The 18,130-nt window shown below is 28.7% G+C and overlaps 2 protein-coding genes across 2 annotated transcripts in view; both read right to left on the bottom strand.

Annotated features, from left to right (window-relative positions):
* Nucleotides 1-2,685: 2,685 nt before the first annotated feature.
* On the bottom strand, nucleotides 2,686-7,718 carry LOC111618393 (diacylglycerol kinase 1-like). The gene is made up of 6 exons (XM_023359908.1): nucleotides 7,642-7,718; nucleotides 7,494-7,554; nucleotides 3,393-3,600; nucleotides 3,173-3,293; nucleotides 3,025-3,085; nucleotides 2,686-2,938 (listed from the first exon to the last, which is right to left on the bottom strand). Exons 1-6 carry the CDS (start codon nucleotides 7,716-7,718, stop codon nucleotides 2,843-2,845), a joined length of 624 nt encoding a protein of 207 aa, XP_023215676.1. The 3' UTR covers nucleotides 2,686-2,842.
* LOC111618241 (diacylglycerol kinase 1-like) overlaps nucleotides 5,585-18,130 on the bottom strand; it is a 61,591-nt gene continuing 49,045 nt past the window's right edge. The window contains exons 14-28 of the mRNA XM_023359727.1: nucleotides 17,951-18,067; nucleotides 17,773-17,871; nucleotides 17,347-17,433; nucleotides 15,226-15,320; nucleotides 14,978-15,052; nucleotides 13,503-13,588; nucleotides 13,130-13,219; nucleotides 12,380-12,543; nucleotides 12,238-12,302; nucleotides 11,798-11,888; nucleotides 8,961-9,168; nucleotides 8,739-8,859; nucleotides 8,591-8,651; nucleotides 8,404-8,504; nucleotides 5,585-6,713 (exon numbers count right to left, since the gene is read on the bottom strand). Of these exons, the coding sequence (XP_023215495.1) occupies nucleotides 8,409-8,504; nucleotides 8,591-8,651; nucleotides 8,739-8,859; nucleotides 8,961-9,168; nucleotides 11,798-11,888; nucleotides 12,238-12,302; nucleotides 12,380-12,543; nucleotides 13,130-13,219; nucleotides 13,503-13,588; nucleotides 14,978-15,052; nucleotides 15,226-15,320; nucleotides 17,347-17,433; nucleotides 17,773-17,871; nucleotides 17,951-18,067 (1,455 nt within the window). The 3' untranslated portion in view covers nucleotides 5,585-6,713; nucleotides 8,404-8,408. The remainder of the gene's footprint in view (nucleotides 6,714-8,403; nucleotides 8,505-8,590; nucleotides 8,652-8,738; nucleotides 8,860-8,960; nucleotides 9,169-11,797; nucleotides 11,889-12,237; nucleotides 12,303-12,379; nucleotides 12,544-13,129; nucleotides 13,220-13,502; nucleotides 13,589-14,977; nucleotides 15,053-15,225; nucleotides 15,321-17,346; nucleotides 17,434-17,772; nucleotides 17,872-17,950; nucleotides 18,068-18,130) is intronic.

Below are 18,130 nucleotides of genomic sequence, written 5' to 3'. Positions count from 1 at the left end.
CCAAGGAGGCCCATTAAAGGGCCTATGACCAGTTTGAAGTTAGACTGAAACTTTTTGCTGTTTAGAATTTTATTTATTTATTAATTTATAAACGATTCGCGTGATATAATACATTAGAAACTGTGTACTGTAGGCCTTGTTTAATTTATATTCTAATTAATTTTGTTTCTAAGAATAAAATTAAAGCTGTATAAACTTTTATAAATTGAACTTTTTTAACTACTTGATAATGGTTTAACACATAAGAAATGAAGTTTAGAATCAGTAAAATTATAACAAACTTACCTTTTATAAAGCTGTTAACATATTTTTCTAATTAGAATTATAAGTTAATTTATCTCCTGCTCCAGAGCTAAAGGATAAACATTCTTCTAACTCATTGTCATGTGATAGAATAACTGATCCTGAGATTAAACTAAATCAGTACTTTAAACTACACACAAATAAAATTAGGGCAAAGCATTTATATTTGTTTTATTCATCATAATTGAAGCTTAGTTCCTTTCGTGCTCTTAACCAGTAAACTTTAAAATATACACAATACATGAACACTTTCAGGGAGAAGAGGCTAGAATGACCTTATGTCTGAGTCTCAGATACAGAGAAAATTTTATCTTTTATGTATAAAATACAATAGAAAATGATGTAAATTAAAGCTAATTACAGTCGACCCCCTATAACACTTTTGATTATTCCGTTTTATATGAATTCCATGTTGTACGAGTCACTTAGATTTTACAAATACATATGCTGGCTGTGAACGGCTCACATATTTGTGAAATTTAAGTGACTCGTACAACATGGAATTCATATAAAACGGAATAATCAACAGTGTTATAGGGGGGTCGACTGTACTTTCCCGCTGTTATGTATAACAGAGGGAAGGTAAGGCGATCAGTCAAAAAAAAAATAACCCCTCAAGATTTTTATATTTTTACATTCATATGACCTTGAAAAGTCGATAAATGCAAAAAATCTGGGATTTTTTTTTTTCTGTACGTATGGGTGTTAACGCGCGTGTGTGGAGGGGGCACGATTTTGTTTACCCACTTTAAAACTTAATAACTCTTATACCTTTTGTCAAAAATTTATGAAATTTTGCAGGGTGGTTTGTGTATTAGGGAGAAATGTTTCTAGAAATTTTCAGGAAAATCGGACTATTGGTACAAGAGATATGGCCTCACACCTTTAGTTCAAAAAGATTCCAAGTTATGAGTTTTTTACTCGTACAAATTTTTAGTTTTTAGGGCTGAAAACAAATAAAGTCTAGCAACAACGTTGCTAGACTTTATTCCTTGATTTTATTTATATATTTATATGGTCTTCGTAGGGAGGATCTCACACGATATCTTCCCAACAGTCTTTACGTATGGAGTAATGTTAAATTGAATTAATAATTAATTTAAATGTCGAATAAATATTAAATAATTTATCACAGATTGAAGATAAAAATCTGTTTAAGACGAATTAAATATTTTAAAAATAAAAATAGAAATATGACGCAATGTGGCGCCACTCTTTTATAAACTGAAAGCGACACGACGCGGCGCGAAAGTTAGATTAAAAATATTTATTAACTTCCGTTTCCGGTATTGAACCATTTTCAAAATCAATACATTTTATCACGCAAACCTATCGAATTTTTGATAATAAAATTGTTTTCATTTGATAAACCATTTTTTTTAGTTATAAATGGATACAATTGGAGCTCAAAGATATACAGATATCGCGTCCGAATGAATGAAATCCTGTGCAGGCAGGCCCCAATTTATACACATACTTAAGTCCCTAAACCCAATATAGGGCCTGAACTTTTAAGTTTATTTCATAGAGGGGAAGACCTTACATACTACAGCTTAGAGCTACAATTCTAAACTCTTCCCCGCTGAGCGGGTTACCTTCAAAATATGCAGTTACATTCTTGAAGAATTAGTTTTTCTAGCGTAAAATGGCAAAAATTACATTAAAAACAGTATAACGTTTACATTTACCACTGTTTGGTAAAGGTGTAACAGAGATTTACCTATTGTAACTAGTTTAAAGTATAGTCTTATTGTAAAGAATAGCTAAAAATATCTTTTAAAAATTAATTTACCCTACTATACAAGCAGAAAACAGTAAAAAAACAAGTTAAAATAAACCATTTTTAATTAATTTTAATGGATGAAAAGCCTGTTGTATGTTATAGCTAGGACCATACAAGTTGAAATTTAACTCTCTTCAGGACAATTTAAAATAAGTGATTTTCTTATTAAAAAACAGCAGGCTAATTATTCCGTTATATATATAATCTAAAATAGCAAAAAATTACATTAAGAAACATATATTATTTTAAATTTATTACTATATGATAGAGGAATAGAGGCCTCATATTTGACACACCTATGTCTAAATATGTGCAGGATATACCTTAAAATATGTTAATAATTTCTTTTAAAAGGTAATTTCTCTGTTAAATATAGTTTAAAATACATTAGACAACACCTATATCATTTTAAATGTATAATAAAGGAATAAAGATCTCTTATATATAGCATATCTTAGTACTGTTTAAGTTTAAATTTGTTCAAGACACTTAAAATAAGTTAATACTTTCTTTAAATAGTTAATTTCTCTATTAAATATACCTTAAAGTAGCCAAAAAAAAAAAAAANAAATTCCATTTAAAGGGACCGAACTCGCGACTTTTCAATAATTTTATCAATTCGGCCACTAGAAGGCCCTTCGTAGATGCGAGAGCAGGGACAAAAGGCCTGAGTAATCGCTACTGTTACAAGGCCTAAACGTAAGGCCCCGATATAATTAATTATAATTTCTTTAAAATAAATAAAATTTACCTCGGTTATTTCGACTTTTTAAATAATGAAAAAGGAAATTTGGTCTTCGGAGTTACTGGAGCTATTAACATGGGCATTTGATTTTTATGAATGATGCGGATCTATAGAAAAATAATATATATATAATCAATTATAATTAATTATTTTATTTCTCTTTTAAACCATAACTTAAATCAAAAACACTCACAGTACAAGGTGGCTGCATCCACGGCTCTCCATCAATTTGCATAGGAAATCTTTTCTTCGTTCTTCATCAATAATAATTATTATATTAATTATTTTGCTTAGAAGATATTAAAAATTTAATTAATTTTGAGTTATTTAAGATTTCATACTTGATTACAACGGAGGAGCACTGTGCCAATCTTCGTCCAGAAGCACGTAGTCCAGCTTTAACCTGTCCAACGTGCATGCAATTCTCTAGCCCTATTACCTCTATTAACGTATCCCCTATATCTGTTAATCGAACAGAACTGTCAAGAACATGTCACACATAAAAAATAAACTCTCAAAAATATATATTTTGTAAAAAAAAAAAAATTCGATAATCTATACCCTGAACAGCTGTGCTCAAATCTACTGATTGGAAACTATAAGCGGATCCTCCTCGATCCTTCTTCTTTTTCCATTGAACATGAGTACGTTTCTTCTGTCCTGAATTATCTCCCCATAGATTAGACCCTCCGTATATACTTGGAATGTTCAAAAATGCGATACCTTGTAGAGAAGGTCCAGTAGCCAGGTCCAAAGATTGGCCGTCACACTGCGGATATCAATTATAATACAATTTAGAACCACAACGTATGACAAGTTAGATAAAAATGCTAATTATAAAAGGACTAAAGCATGGTTTATTCATAAATGTGAGGCTTAAAATTAACTTTACATCTGGTTTTTGAGGGTACAGTCATTTTAGGACATTTACTCTTATTCTCTACATTTTAAGGCCTCACTCTGTAAAGAGATAATTAGGGCCTCATATTTTTAAATGTATAAATTGGTAGGGTCACAATACGTATAAATTTGGCTTGGCAAAGGCTTTAATGTAGAAAAATAGAGCGTGTGTAGGTCTACAAACTGTAAGAACTAGATTTATTTTAGAGTAAGAGGATAAGAAAACTCCTAATTAGCAATTTAGATGAGAGGCCAGAGAAACTTTCACCAATTTAGATGTGTGATAAGATACATAATTACACAGACCTCATTTTCTAAAGTAGATCATATATAATGCCTGACAAAAATAGTTTAATTATTACTTCCTATTATTATAAACAATTAAGATATATTAATGTTAAACATATTAGTTTACTATAATATATACATTTAAGTTATTTTAATATAAGAATTTATCAATAGAATATAGAATAAATTTGAAAATAGAAACAATTATGTTAATTAATAATTTATTATGATATTAAACTCTATTTAATATTAATTGAATATTCGATACATTAAACACTTTATTACACCCATAAATATACAAGATAAGCCCATTTACTAACAATTGTATAAATAATTATCCTTTATAAATCTTTAAAGAAGATAGATTAGATCTATAAATTTTTACAATGTAAACAAAACAGTGGTCCTTTATTTTATTTAATTATTATGCCACACAGTCGAAAGGCTCGGGAGTATAGTAGAATGTTGAGCCTTTTTTAACCAGGCAACTGGACCTGTTTGCCAGACAGACAATAATGCAGAATGGAATTTTACAATTGTATGGAATGTTTCGAGATGATTTTGTACTTTATATTACATCATTTTAAACATTGCACAGATATATTACAGTTTTTTTTTTTTAAGTTAAGAAGATGTTGGGAAGGTAACGAGTACGATCGATGGGCTGTTTTAACTTCTACTACAAAAAAAAATACTTGTAGTTTAAGTTTGTTTTCCACATAATCTCTGAAATGTCTTCTCCAATTCTTTCTGAACACTTGAAACTTTCAAGAAATTGACTTTGAAGAATTTTATCCCGTCTACAGCATTTGATTTTCCAATGGCTATAGAGATTATCCACTAAAACTGATAGATGCTGATCAAGTGGCAGGGAGGACGAACATAAAAAATTCGAGAGGAGGAGGTATTGCACCTTTGGGAATGGAAATTTATAAAAATAAACACTATCAAATGACGCTTATATATATATATATTTATTTTGTAAATTGTTTTCTTTAGTTCCAGTGTAGAGTTTTATAGGAGGTGGATGTATCGATCGCCTACTCCAACACAAGGGATTAAGTAGAAAAGCACATATCAGTTATTGGAATTTCCAAAGCAATTTTATAACTGCAAAGGTTTTTCAGCAAATTGTTTTGTAGTAAAAAGTCAGAACTGGTTACTTTCCCAACAATATTTATTATTTTTTTTCGTATTTATCGAGTAAATAATACTACACATAAACATGTATATGTATGCGTGGATATTCGACATAACAGTAGCTTGATATACATATATATTTATATAGATATTTTCAAATAACTCACGATTAAATTAAATTATATTATACTATAGATTCTATCTCATAATAAATAATAATTTAAACATATAAATTTATCACAAGTTTTAACCCACAAGGCCTCTGTCTGTTATATATAGGCTATATATAATAAGCGACATCATCTTGGATAAACTAGATCAAGTGATGCTCCTCAACATCCGAAATTACTTTGATCCAACATGGTGCTATTCGTAAATATATGATGAAATATATATATATATATATATANCATCATTTTAAACATTGCACAGATATATTACAGTTTTTTTTTTTTAAGTTAAGAAGATGTTGGGAAGGTAACGAGTACGATCGATGGGCTGTTTTAACTTCTACTACAAAAAAAAATACTTGTAGTTTAAGTTTGTTTTCCACATAATCTCTGAAATGTCTTCTCCAATTCTTTCTGAACACTTGAAACTTTCAAGAAATTGACTTTGAAGAATTTTATCCCGTCTACAGCATTTGATTTTCCAATGGCTATAGAGATTATCCACTAAAACTGATAGATGCTGATCAAGTGGCAGGGAGGACGAACATAAAAAATTCGAGAGGAGGAGGTATTGCACCTTTGGGAATGGAAATTTATAAAAATAAACACTATCAAATGACGCTTATATATATATATATTTATTTTGTAAATTGTTTTCTTTAGTTCCAGTGTAGAGTTTTATAGGAGGTGGATGTATCGATCGCCTACTCCAACACAAGGGATTAAGTAGAAAAGCACATATCAGTTATTGGAATTTCCAAAGCAATTTTATAACTGCAAAGGTTTTTCAGCAAATTGTTTTGTAGTAAAAAGTCAGAACTGGTTACTTTCCCAACAATATTTATTATTTTTTTTCGTATTTATCGAGTAAATAATACTACACATAAACATGTATATGTATGCGTGGATATTCGACATAACAGTAGCTTGATATACATATATATTTATATAGATATTTTCAAATAACTCACGATTAAATTAAATTATATTATACTATAGATTCTATCTCATAATAAATAATAATTTAAACATATAAATTTATCACAAGTTTTAACCCACAAGGCCTCTGTCTGTTATATATAGGCTATATATAATAAGCGACATCATCTTGGATAAACTAGATCAAGTGATGCTCCTCAACATCCGAAATTACTTTGATCCAACATGGTGCTATTCGTAAATATATGATGAAATATATATATATATATATATTTTTTTTTTTCTGAGTTTATTAATTTAAAAAATAAGAGAAAATAAAAAAATAGAAATTAAAGTTCTTTCTCATCAGTTTGAGAGAAAAAAGACATTAAGGCTTTTTCTGGCATTAACTGCAGGCTGGAACATACTGGCGCGGATTCTGTTACTGGAAAAACCGATTTTCGAACTATAAATAGAAAAATAAACATTAAAAAAAATAGTTGATGGATTATTGAATTCATTTTTTAAAGTATTTATTTTAGAATTAGATAAAATTCGATATAAAGAGGTAAAAATTCTACAAAATCAATCGGAAAGTAGTTAAAATGTCACGAGTTGCAAACAAACTTTACGAATTTAGTACCATCTTTGGCATTAAATCGAGTGTGGCGCTAAACTGAAGTATCTTAAACAAGAGTCATAGTATTAAGGTCCACACAGACAAACACAGGTTTAATTAAAATTTCATCTGATTTCGTGGTAATGTTGTTTATAATGCAAAATCGCATACTGAAAGATTTTACATTTAATATTTTTGGGGAATTTTCCATAGAAAACTGCCCCCCATTTATGTTTGACACGTGAAGAAAATTTGGAAAATTCCATTTAAAGGGACCGAACTCGCGACTTTTCAATAATTTTATCAATTCGGCCACTAGAAGGCCCTTCGTAGATGCGAGAGCAGGGACAAAAGGCCTGAGTAATCGCTACTGTTACAAGGCCTAAACGTAAGGCCCCGATATAATTAATTATAATTTCTTTAAAATAAATAAAATTTACCTCGGTTATTTCGACTTTTTAAATAATGAAAAAGGAAATTTGGTCTTCGGAGTTACTGGAGCTATTAACATGGGCATTTGATTTTTATGAATGATGCGGATCTATAGAAAAATAATATATATATAATCAATTATAATTAATTATTTTATTTCTCTTTTAAACCATAACTTAAATCAAAAACACTCACAGTACAAGGTGGCTGCATCCACGGCTCTCCATCAATTTGCATAGGAAATCTTTTCTTCGTTCTTCATCAATAATAATTATTATATTAATTATTTTGCTTAGAAGATATTAAAAATTTAATTAATTTTGAGTTATTTAAGATTTCATACTTGATTACAACGGAGGAGCACTGTGCCAATCTTCGTCCAGAAGCACGTAGTCCAGCTTTAACCTGTCCAACGTGCATGCAATTCTCTAGCCCTATTACCTCTATTAACGTATCCCCTATATCTGTTAATCGAACAGAACTGTCAAGAACATGTCACACATAAAAAATAAACTCTCAAAAATATATATTTTGTAAAAAAAAAAAAATTNGGATTATTGAATTCATTTTTTAAAGTATTTATTTTAGAATTAGATAAAATTCGATATAAAGAGGTAAAAATTCTACAAAATCAATCGGAAAGTAGTTAAAATGTCACGAGTTGCAAACAAACTTTACGAATTTAGTACCATCTTTGGCATTAAATCGAGTGTGGCGCTAAACTGAAGTATCTTAAACAAGAGTCATAGTATTAAGGTCCACACAGACAAACACAGGTTTAATTAAAATTTCATCTGATTTCGTGGTAATGTTGTTTATAATGCAAAATCGCATACTGAAAGATTTTACATTTAATATTTTTGGGGAATTTTCCATAGAAAACTGCCCCCCATTTATGTTTGACACGTGAAGAAAATTTGGAAAATTCCATTTAAAGGGACCGAACTCGCGACTTTTCAATAATTTTATCAATTCGGCCACTAGAAGGCCCTTCGTAGATGCGAGAGCAGGGACAAAAGGCCTGAGTAATCGCTACTGTTACAAGGCCTAAACGTAAGGCCCCGATATAATTAATTATAATTTCTTTAAAATAAATAAAATTTACCTCGGTTATTTCGACTTTTTAAATAATGAAAAAGGAAATTTGGTCTTCGGAGTTACTGGAGCTATTAACATGGGCATTTGATTTTTATGAATGATGCGGATCTATAGAAAAATAATATATATATAATCAATTATAATTAATTATTTTATTTCTCTTTTAAACCATAACTTAAATCAAAAACACTCACAGTACAAGGTGGCTGCATCCACGGCTCTCCATCAATTTGCATAGGAAATCTTTTCTTCGTTCTTCATCAATAATAATTATTATATTAATTATTTTGCTTAGAAGATATTAAAAATTTAATTAATTTTGAGTTATTTAAGATTTCATACTTGATTACAACGGAGGAGCACTGTGCCAATCTTCGTCCAGAAGCACGTAGTCCAGCTTTAACCTGTCCAACGTGCATGCAATTCTCTAGCCCTATTACCTCTATTAACGTATCCCCTATATCTGTTAATCGAACAGAACTGTCAAGAACATGTCACACATAAAAAATAAACTCTCAAAAATATATATTTTGTAAAAAAAAAAAAAAATTCGATAATCTATACCCTGAACAGCTGTGCTCAAATCTACTGATTGGAAACTATAAGCGGATCCTCCTCGATCCTTCTTCTTTTTCCATTGAACATGAGTACGTTTCTTCTGTCCTGAATTATCTCCCCATAGATTAGACCCTCCGTATATACTTGGAATGTTCAAAAATGCGATACCTTGTAGAGAAGGTCCAGTAGCCAGGTCCAAAGATTGGCCGTCACACTGCGGATATCAATTATAATACAATTTAGAACCACAACGTATGACAAGTTAGATAAAAATGCTAATTATAAAAGGACTAAAGCATGGTTTATTCATAAATGTGAGGCTTAAAATTAACTTTACATCTGGTTTTTGAGGGTACAGTCATTTTAGGACATTTACTCTTATTCTCTACATTTTAAGGCCTCACTCTGTAAAGAGATAATTAGGGCCTCATATTTTTAAATGTATAAATTGGTAGGGTCACAATACGTATAAATTTGGCTTGGCAAAGGCTTTAATGTAGAAAAATAGAGCGTGTGTAGGTCTACAAACTGTAAGAACTAGATTTATTTTAGAGTAAGAGGATAAGAAAACTCCTAATTAGCAATTTAGATGAGAGGCCAGAGAAACTTTCACCAATTTAGATGTGTGATAAGATACATAATTACACAGACCTCATTTTCTAAAGTAGATCATATATAATGCCTGACAAAAATAGTTTAATTATTACTTCCTATTATTATAAACAATTAAGATATATTAATGTTAAACATATTAGTTTACTATAATATATACATTTAAGTTATTTTAATATAAGAATTTATCAATAGAATATAGAATAAATTTGAAAATAGAAACAATTATGTTAATTAACAACATAAATATTAATCAATTTAATATACAAATCATAATAATCATAAATTAATGTAGTTTAACTAGTGTAAATAACCCTATAGGACAGTATCCTGTAAGCAAATTAAGCACTTGCTTGGGGCCTCCGAATACAATGAGAGAGGTCTTTAGAGATAAGAGAGTTGCGAGGCCCTTTTTTATACAAAATATAAAGCCTGTATCACCCGACACTTGATATTGTATTCTTGTATTGCATTTCTAGATAGAGTAGCGATAAAACTACGTGTCTGAGGCCTCAAAAAGTTCAAGACTCCAGGCAAAAACCTCGCATCTACAATTAAAACTGTCATTATCCTTAAACTTAAATGGAACATTCAAGAGGCCCCATAGTTAATTAGCACTTAGAGCATTCGATACTAAATCAAAAACAATATATCGATAGAACAAGTAGATTATAATTAACGTAGGCCTACTGTATTATTTACAACACGTTGTTCATTGATAAACTGTAAGATTAATTTAATCTACAAACAATAGAGAATCAAATACAGTAAGTTACAAGACTTCTAAGTTTGATAATTTATGTTGCAAGTAGCTTAAGATAATAAACAAATATCTCGAAACTGAAGTGATACAGTCAACAAATGTGAACCTGACGCAAGGGAGAGGCAATATTTACGAATTTAGAGTGTACGATAATGATAATATGAGTCATTCTCATGATAAATTGGTCGGTTAAATCAATAAATCGATTAATAGAGAATGTTATTCTCAGCATTATCTTTAGCTTCCCGATATCCTTATCTGATGAAGAAAGATGCCGAAGGGAATGTTATTAATGACTTTGTTCTTAACTAGTTACGTTATATAACACATTTTAAATCATTAATTAAAAAAAAAATTACTAAATTTTACGTTAAAACTTTTATACGCTTGGTTTTAAAACGTTTTAAAATTTAAAAATTTAAATTTAAATTAACCCCGCCTTAATTTCTGACGTCATAACGGAATGAGAACTTATTTTGGGTAGATTTTTTAAAAAACCGCTAAGACTTTATTAAAAATTTTTATATTTTCGTAAAATCTTATAAATATTCCAACGAATTACTTAGAGGATAATTTCAAAACGTTTTAAATTCTAATTTAGAGGCGAGATAATATTAACGGGTTACGGCGTCGTACGTGCTTCCATCTGGCGGAAAAATTCGTTATTAAATCAATAAATTTGTATAAATTAATTTATTCTGCTTAATTTTTAAGCATTTTATGAATACAGATGCAATATTTACATTAAAATTTGCTTGTTTAAACAACAATATAAGCTAAGTAATTATAATAATATACGATAAAATCTTCATTGTTAGATTTAACAAAGTAATCTTAGACGTCATCTCTGTTATGTGACCAATTGTACAGGTCTGACAAGTGAAAGAATGATGCCCTTCACCCCCTTTTTTCCTAATGTCTAAATAAGGGGAAATAGGTTAAAGTAAGGTTATAATAATAATAAAAATATAATTATTTTCTGTGTAATACACAAGACGTTCTTCAAGTCGGCAGTTTTTCTCAATTTAAAATTTACTAAATTAAAATTTTCAGATTCTATAAAATTACTTTAATTTTACACATTTTCAGTAATTTATATCCAAAGTTTAGTTAGAAAAGGGATTTTAGATGATACAAAACACGTGTAACTTATCACGTTTAGCCTATAACACTTCAATAATACAATAAACCTAAAAATTAACATTTTAATAATTAAAAAAAAATTAAAATTAAATCGATTTTTATATATAGTAAAATATAAAGTGATATATATATTTTACTTTAAAATCTAAAAAGTAATTTTTAAAAATAAAAATAAAAAAAATAGACTTGCTATTGCATCTGCTGACATCTGTTGGTATAATTTACAACTATTATTATTATTTTTTATTTATTAAAATAGACAAATAAAGGATTTATATACAGAAATTTATAGAAAATATAAATTTAATATTTAAAAAAATATTACCAAAATTTCGATAGCTTCGTGTAAATGTTTACAAGTGGCGAAAAAAGTTTCTGAAGTAGCGAATTCGAAATACCACATTTTATTTTTCATCCTAAACAGGAAAAAAAAATGACATAAATTTATTTCTAAAAAATGTAAAATTCATGTTAAAATCTGTTCAGAAAAGGAGAATTTATTTTATTTTTTATTTTTTACCTGCTGCTGAATTTTTCTGGATGTTTTTCACGTTCTAAATGGAATTTAATGGCTATGGATAGCTTCGTGTAAATGTTTACAAGTGGCGAAAAAAGTTTCTGAAGTAGCGAATTCGAAATACCACATTTTATTTTTCATCCTAAACAGGAAAAAAAAAAATGACATAAATTTATTTCTAAAAAATGTAAAATTCATGTTAAAATCTGTTCAGAAAAGGAGAATTTATTTTATTTTTTATTTTTTACCTGCTGCTGAATTTTTCTGGATGTTTTTCACGTTCTAAATGGAATTTAATGGCTATGGAAGCATCCTAGAAAATGTATTTTGTGAATTTTTAGGAGTGGATTTTCTTCATTTTTACTTTAATTTATAATTAATTAAACTTACAACTCCGATAGAGAAATAATTATTAAAAATCGTGCAGGGTATTGGATCTCCCTTCTCTTCACAATCTTCTGCTGGTGAGATGTCAATCTTCCACCTGTCCATCATCACACTTGTCGCCTTTTCGATCTTCTTAAGGATCTTATCTAGGCTTTCGTTATCGTATCCTGTAGGATAATTGTCGTTTTTTAAGGTATAAATCTTTCACAAAAGACACCATCATAAACTAAAATATTCTATGAAGTTAGTTCGCTAAATTCCCAGCAGGTGTGGAAATAGCGCTGATTGTCTTTATAAAAGTTATCCTTATTCTTATACGTGTATGTAAGGTTATAACTTAACTTTAATTTGTTCTTAACGTATGAATAATAGCGCCAATTTCTCTTCTATCGAGAAATTTATAAATTAACTATCGTTATCGACATTTTAATATAAATAATGCTGCATGTTTTCTCGAATTATATTGTGTAATAAGAAGATAAACTAGAAGATCATTTTATTTAGCTAAAAATATTACAGCCAAACCTCCGAACTACGACCACTGGCGGAAACATAAAAAAATGGCCGTTGTTTAGAGGTTGTTTTGTACTTATTTAAAGAGAAAAGTCCTCTGAAAATGGCCATTGTTTAGAGGTTACTTTGTACGCATTTAAGAAAAAATCTTCCCGAATTATTCCCTAAAGCATCATTTTTAAATAAAACTGCCTTAAAATAGGGAAATTATTTGAAAAATTACGTTATAAAAATTCGTACCCGGTCCCCAACATAAGCATCTCGCTAAGTCATTTCCTGTTCCAAGAGGAAGTATTGCGATAGCTGGAGGAAACTGAAAGTTCATTTTGTCTGAAATAATCAGAAAAATTATTATAAACAACAAAATAAAAAATATTAATTAATTAAAAATTTATTTAAATACAGTATTAAACAATAATATATTATACTTTACGTATAATAACAACGTTTTATCAACGTAAAAAAAAAATGAATTATTTTACAGAAAAATTAGCATAAATTTTTAATTTAAAATGAATATTTATTAAAATTAAAGTGTTTTATAATATCTTTTAAAAATTTAATTTAATTTATTTTTCAATATTAAAGGCATATTAAAGTCTAGTGTAATTACCAATTGTATCGAGTACCCATCCAACTGTCCCATCTCCTCCACAGCAAAGTACTTTAAAATTTGGTACATCTTGATAAAATTGTAATCTATTTAATTATAATTTATTTTATTATTAATAATAATTAAAATTTTAATTAATTTATATTTATTAATACCCATAAAAATATACATTAAAAGCGTGAAACCTGAATTAAAAAATGAAGTTTATTTTCTTATAAATTTACGTTAAATTAAATAATTAACATTTAATCATTATAATCAATAAAAAATTTAATTTAATTTCTTAAAATTATATTTTAATTTAAAAAAAAANCACTTCTCCAACCAACATATATATATATATATATTAAATAAAATAATTAAATTTTTATTAATTAAACACGATGAATTCTTTCGATAAGACTGCGCATTATATAACGATTTACGTATACTTTTCCTTATAAAATTAAGATTTTAATATATTTAAGCTGTAACAATGTTTGAAAAGAATTCTTAATTATATTAATTACTTTATTTTAAGTAGAAAATTATATTTTAAATAGAAATTTCGAGCATTCCAACAATTTTACTTGCATGACGAGTCGCACGTTACATTAAATAAATATATTTAAACATATTTCTAATTAAATAGCCTTAAGTTAGACTTAGAAATATTCTAAAGTTATTGTATATTTTAATTAGTTTATAAATTTAACAATAATTATATAATTAATGATTGATCTTTGTAATAACATCGCGTCGCGCTCGCACTATATTACGCGACTCTTTAAGAGCTTCCACAATATTAAACTATTATTTTATCTTTTAATAAATAAATTAAATTATATTATTTGATTATTTTATAGATTTTAAATGTTAATTCGTTTTTTTTCTATTAAATTTTTGAGAATATGCGCTTTTGTATAAGATTCGCGTCGAGGTAGCGACAATCGCGACGCGAAGCGAAGCTAACTTGAGAGTTTATTTTATTACATTAAAAATGTAAATATTTTTTATTGTAGATGAATAAATAAATAAATATATTAATATAAGATAAAGTTTAAAAGTATTATATTTATATATATAAATTAATTTTAATTAAAATATTTTATTACATTTTTTATAGCAAAAATATAGGAGTCGTTACACCAACGCGCGCGCCGCTACAAAATTATTAGAATTTTAAATGTTTTTATTAAAAATTAATCAGAAAAATTATGATATTAGTCCGTTACAGTCAGTTATAAACTTACCACAATAATATAGTTTTTTTTTTTTGAATTATTAAAAAATTTGACAATGAAACGTGATATTTATCGGCATCCATTTTCGCATCGTGTCGCATCGTGTCGCGTGCTAATTAAACCGCTATTTACATAAATAACCTAATAAAAGTACTTAAAAATCAAAATATTAAATAAATTCTAACATTTTTTTAAACTTTTAAACTGCATTTTATAAGGATAAATCTATATATAAAAAAATAAAAAACATACCCTTGCATCGGTCCACCCTTAGCAATATTGTAGACTTGTCTTGGATTTAACAAATATTGGAATTTTCTTAATATTCTAGAATAAGAGAAAACAAAAAGAAATAAAGGAGAAAATAGAAAAGTTAATTTTCTTTAGTAGAAGGTTAAAGGAGGACGTATTTTAACGCGCGCACGACGTATTTCCTGCTACTTGTCCTGTGACAAGAGAAGATACAATTGGTCGAGATGATAGGTTTTTATATAATTTACCTCATTCCCTGTCTTCCTCCACTCTTAGGATTGATCAGAATTAAGAGAGGGTGTGTACCAGCCAAAGGAGTTATCTGGAAAGACATGGCTGACATCTGTAATAAATAAATAAAAGTAAGTTGAACTCCACGAAAGATTGGCACAAAATGATATTTTATTCTTTTATTTCCTTATTTTTTTTATATTTTTTTATTTTAGAGAAGAACAAGAGAAGTCGACAGTCCACGTTATTTATTGAATAGGGAATTTTTCAAAGTGAAACGAAAAAGATTCGAAATTGAAACTAAGATGCGAGGAAATTTAATTTTCTTTTTTATTATGTTTAGTTTATTTTATTGAAAATCTTACCAATTTTATTCTATTTTTTCTTCGTTTTTAAATTGAGATTTTCCTTCCATTTTTTTTTATTTTCTAAATTATTATTATTATTATCATCATTAGAATGATATTATTATTGAATTTTTACTGAGTTGTACTCTAAGAGAAGTGCTTTAACCTTTGTTTTCTAGAGCGAAATAATAATTAAATTATCTTCTTAAGTGAAAAGTAATGATATTTTCTACCTTTTTGACTTATTATTAACGAAATTTTACTTTAATTCAACTTTATTTAGAATTGATGTGGCTCCTCCTTTTAGATTCCTTAGAAGAGCTGAAGGCCCTTCTACCAATTTAAAACCCTGAAGGCCCTCGTAACACAAGACCCCTACGTGTAAATTTCTTTTAAATCCGGCCTTTTTCAAGTTATAATAAGAGGTCGCTATTATTACTTTTCTCCATGCTATCATCTAGGTTAGTTCTTGGAGGGAAAAATTGGAATTAGTCAAAATAGTAGTTCAAGTTTGATGGGCCATAATGGGGCTCCTGTTTTAAATGCTCTATCAATGATAATTTCAGTTTAATCCCGAAAATTTTCGCATTTAACTCATATAATCTCATGAATTTCCAGAGGACGAAGGTTGGTTTCGGTTCATTTGTTCCCTCTCACCTTCTTATCATGCTACAGTTCACACATAGATTACACAGCGAAGTTCCTGCCATTAATGATTATATAACGGAGAAAAGGGGATTAAACTAATATGTCATGCAGCCAAAGAGATCGTGTCGTGACTAAAATAGAGGAAGAATCAAGCTTAACAGTTTAATTTTGGTAAGTTCTTAATAATATTAACAAGGAACCACCAGTAGACACGCTGTTCCCTAAACAGTTTACGGTAAAAAATAAGGCAAAAGAGTCTTAAATTAAGGAAATAACCCATTAGAAATCATAACTAAACACTGCAGAGCTTAATATTCTTTACAATTCCAACAATATTTTCGGAAAATAATCAAAATGTAAGCCTTTAATCCCTTAGAAAACGTATAGAAAAATCACTTAGAGCATCACCTGATTCTGTTGTCTCCCATAAAAATTGTTATATATAAGCTGGATAGTTGTGACTACTTCAAAGAACAATAAAAAATACTTTAAGAAGAACAATCCAGCATCAACAATTTCTGAAAGTACTGGAAGGTGTAGAGATGGAGAAGGGTATAGAAGATGTCACTATAATCTTCAGCCGGTTGATATCTCATTAAGACAGTGTGAGTCTCTAATCTTAGGATAGAAAACGAGTAAGACAACTGATTCTCAAGGATAAAAGGGATGAGTGTCAATAGTTGACAAATAGTTAAAGTTAATTCTCACTACCTCCGTGACTTGAATAACATTATTCTTCGTCTTATAGAAGCTTAAACTTTATTGAGCTGCAATATGAAAAAAAATTGTAGTCTTATAAATTCCCACTGTCGTCAGTCTGTCTGTTTTTCCTTAATCTCAAGAATGGAGTGAGATAAATGAAAATTGAGACCAGCTGAGGGACAAGAAACCACGATTCTCCCCCGAAAGGAGTTAGATAGATGACTAGCACGACTCTATCGCTAGCAGGAAAGTATGATATACAGGGGCAAGACACTAATAATTTGAGGTGGAGAGCATATATTTTAAATTAAATAAATGAAAAATACGATTAAAATTGTGACAATGTCAGAGTAAATAATTGTTCGTAATTTATTTGGAATTTTTATATAAAAATTAATATATTTTTTTTCTAAATTTTTCAGTTAAAAATTTTACACTAACCGATTGATTATTATCGCCTCCAACCATGTTCGAGTCAGTTCTAGAAAGGTTCTTTTTCTGGTTGTTAGTAACGCTTCTTTGCCTTTCCTGTGAAGAAATTAACGAAAATATCATTAAAATAATTATTTAAAATCATTTTTTTTTCTCTTAAAAAAAAAGTAAAATTTTTTAAGCCTGTAGCTGGGAGGGAATTCCCAATTCGGTATACGTGAAAGTCTTTCACGCTTTACTAGTTACATAGAAAGTGTAAACCCTCAGGAAATCAATTGACGTGCGAAAAATACATGGTGCTGTTAAAGCTAATTTTCATATCATCACGCTCGAATTGAAGAGAAAGAAATTCTGCTTAAATTATTCCAATTTTCTACGGATTTTATAAATGCATTAATGAATATCTTTTAATTAAAATAAGGTTACTAAACTCACCAGAACAATGGGACAGATACAAGTCGGAGATAGTAAATGATCCCTATGTTGTCCTAGCGTACATTCTGGTTTTACTTGAGAGGCACAATGGTTGTGAAGCTTAAAAAAATAAAATGAATTTCTTATTAAAATTAAGGATTTTATTTTTATTACTTAAGACAAAAATAAATTCGTTTACTGTCATTTGACACCATCGACAATGGAGACCAGTAATCCCATTGTAAGACTTGATTGGCTTTCTACATTTGCTACACTTCCCTGTACAGTTACCTTCTGTCCAATGGTGAGTTAAAGTCTGAAAAATAATTGGGTTGACTTTTGTAAACGATCTTACCTCACTAAATTACTATTAAATGGT

The sequence above is a fragment of the Centruroides sculpturatus genome, unplaced genomic scaffold, assembly GCF_000671375.1.
Source record: "Centruroides sculpturatus isolate CEXI.00-Female unplaced genomic scaffold, Cexi_2.0 scaffold69, whole genome shotgun sequence".
Lineage (NCBI taxonomy): Eukaryota > Metazoa > Arthropoda > Arachnida > Scorpiones > Buthidae > Centruroides > Centruroides sculpturatus.
The sequence above is the reverse complement of the archived record's forward strand: the minus strand, read 5'-3'. Positions and strand labels throughout refer to the sequence as shown.

What these genes read in the sequence shown, in the direction of transcription:
- LOC111618393 (XM_023359908.1), bottom strand. Translation starts at nt 7,718, where the DNA reads ATGCACGTTGGACAGGTTAAAGCTGGACTACGTGCTTCTGGACGAAGA. An exon ending in GGATGCAGCCACCTTGTACT is followed by an intron (nt 3,601 to 7,493) that starts GTGAGTGTTTTT and finishes TGATATCCGCAG; the next exon opens with TGTGACGGCCAATCTTTGGA. An exon ending in TTTGAGCACAGCTGTTCAGG is followed by an intron (nt 3,294 to 3,392) that starts GTATAGATTATC and finishes TTCGATTAACAG; the next exon opens with ATATAGGGGATACGTTAATA.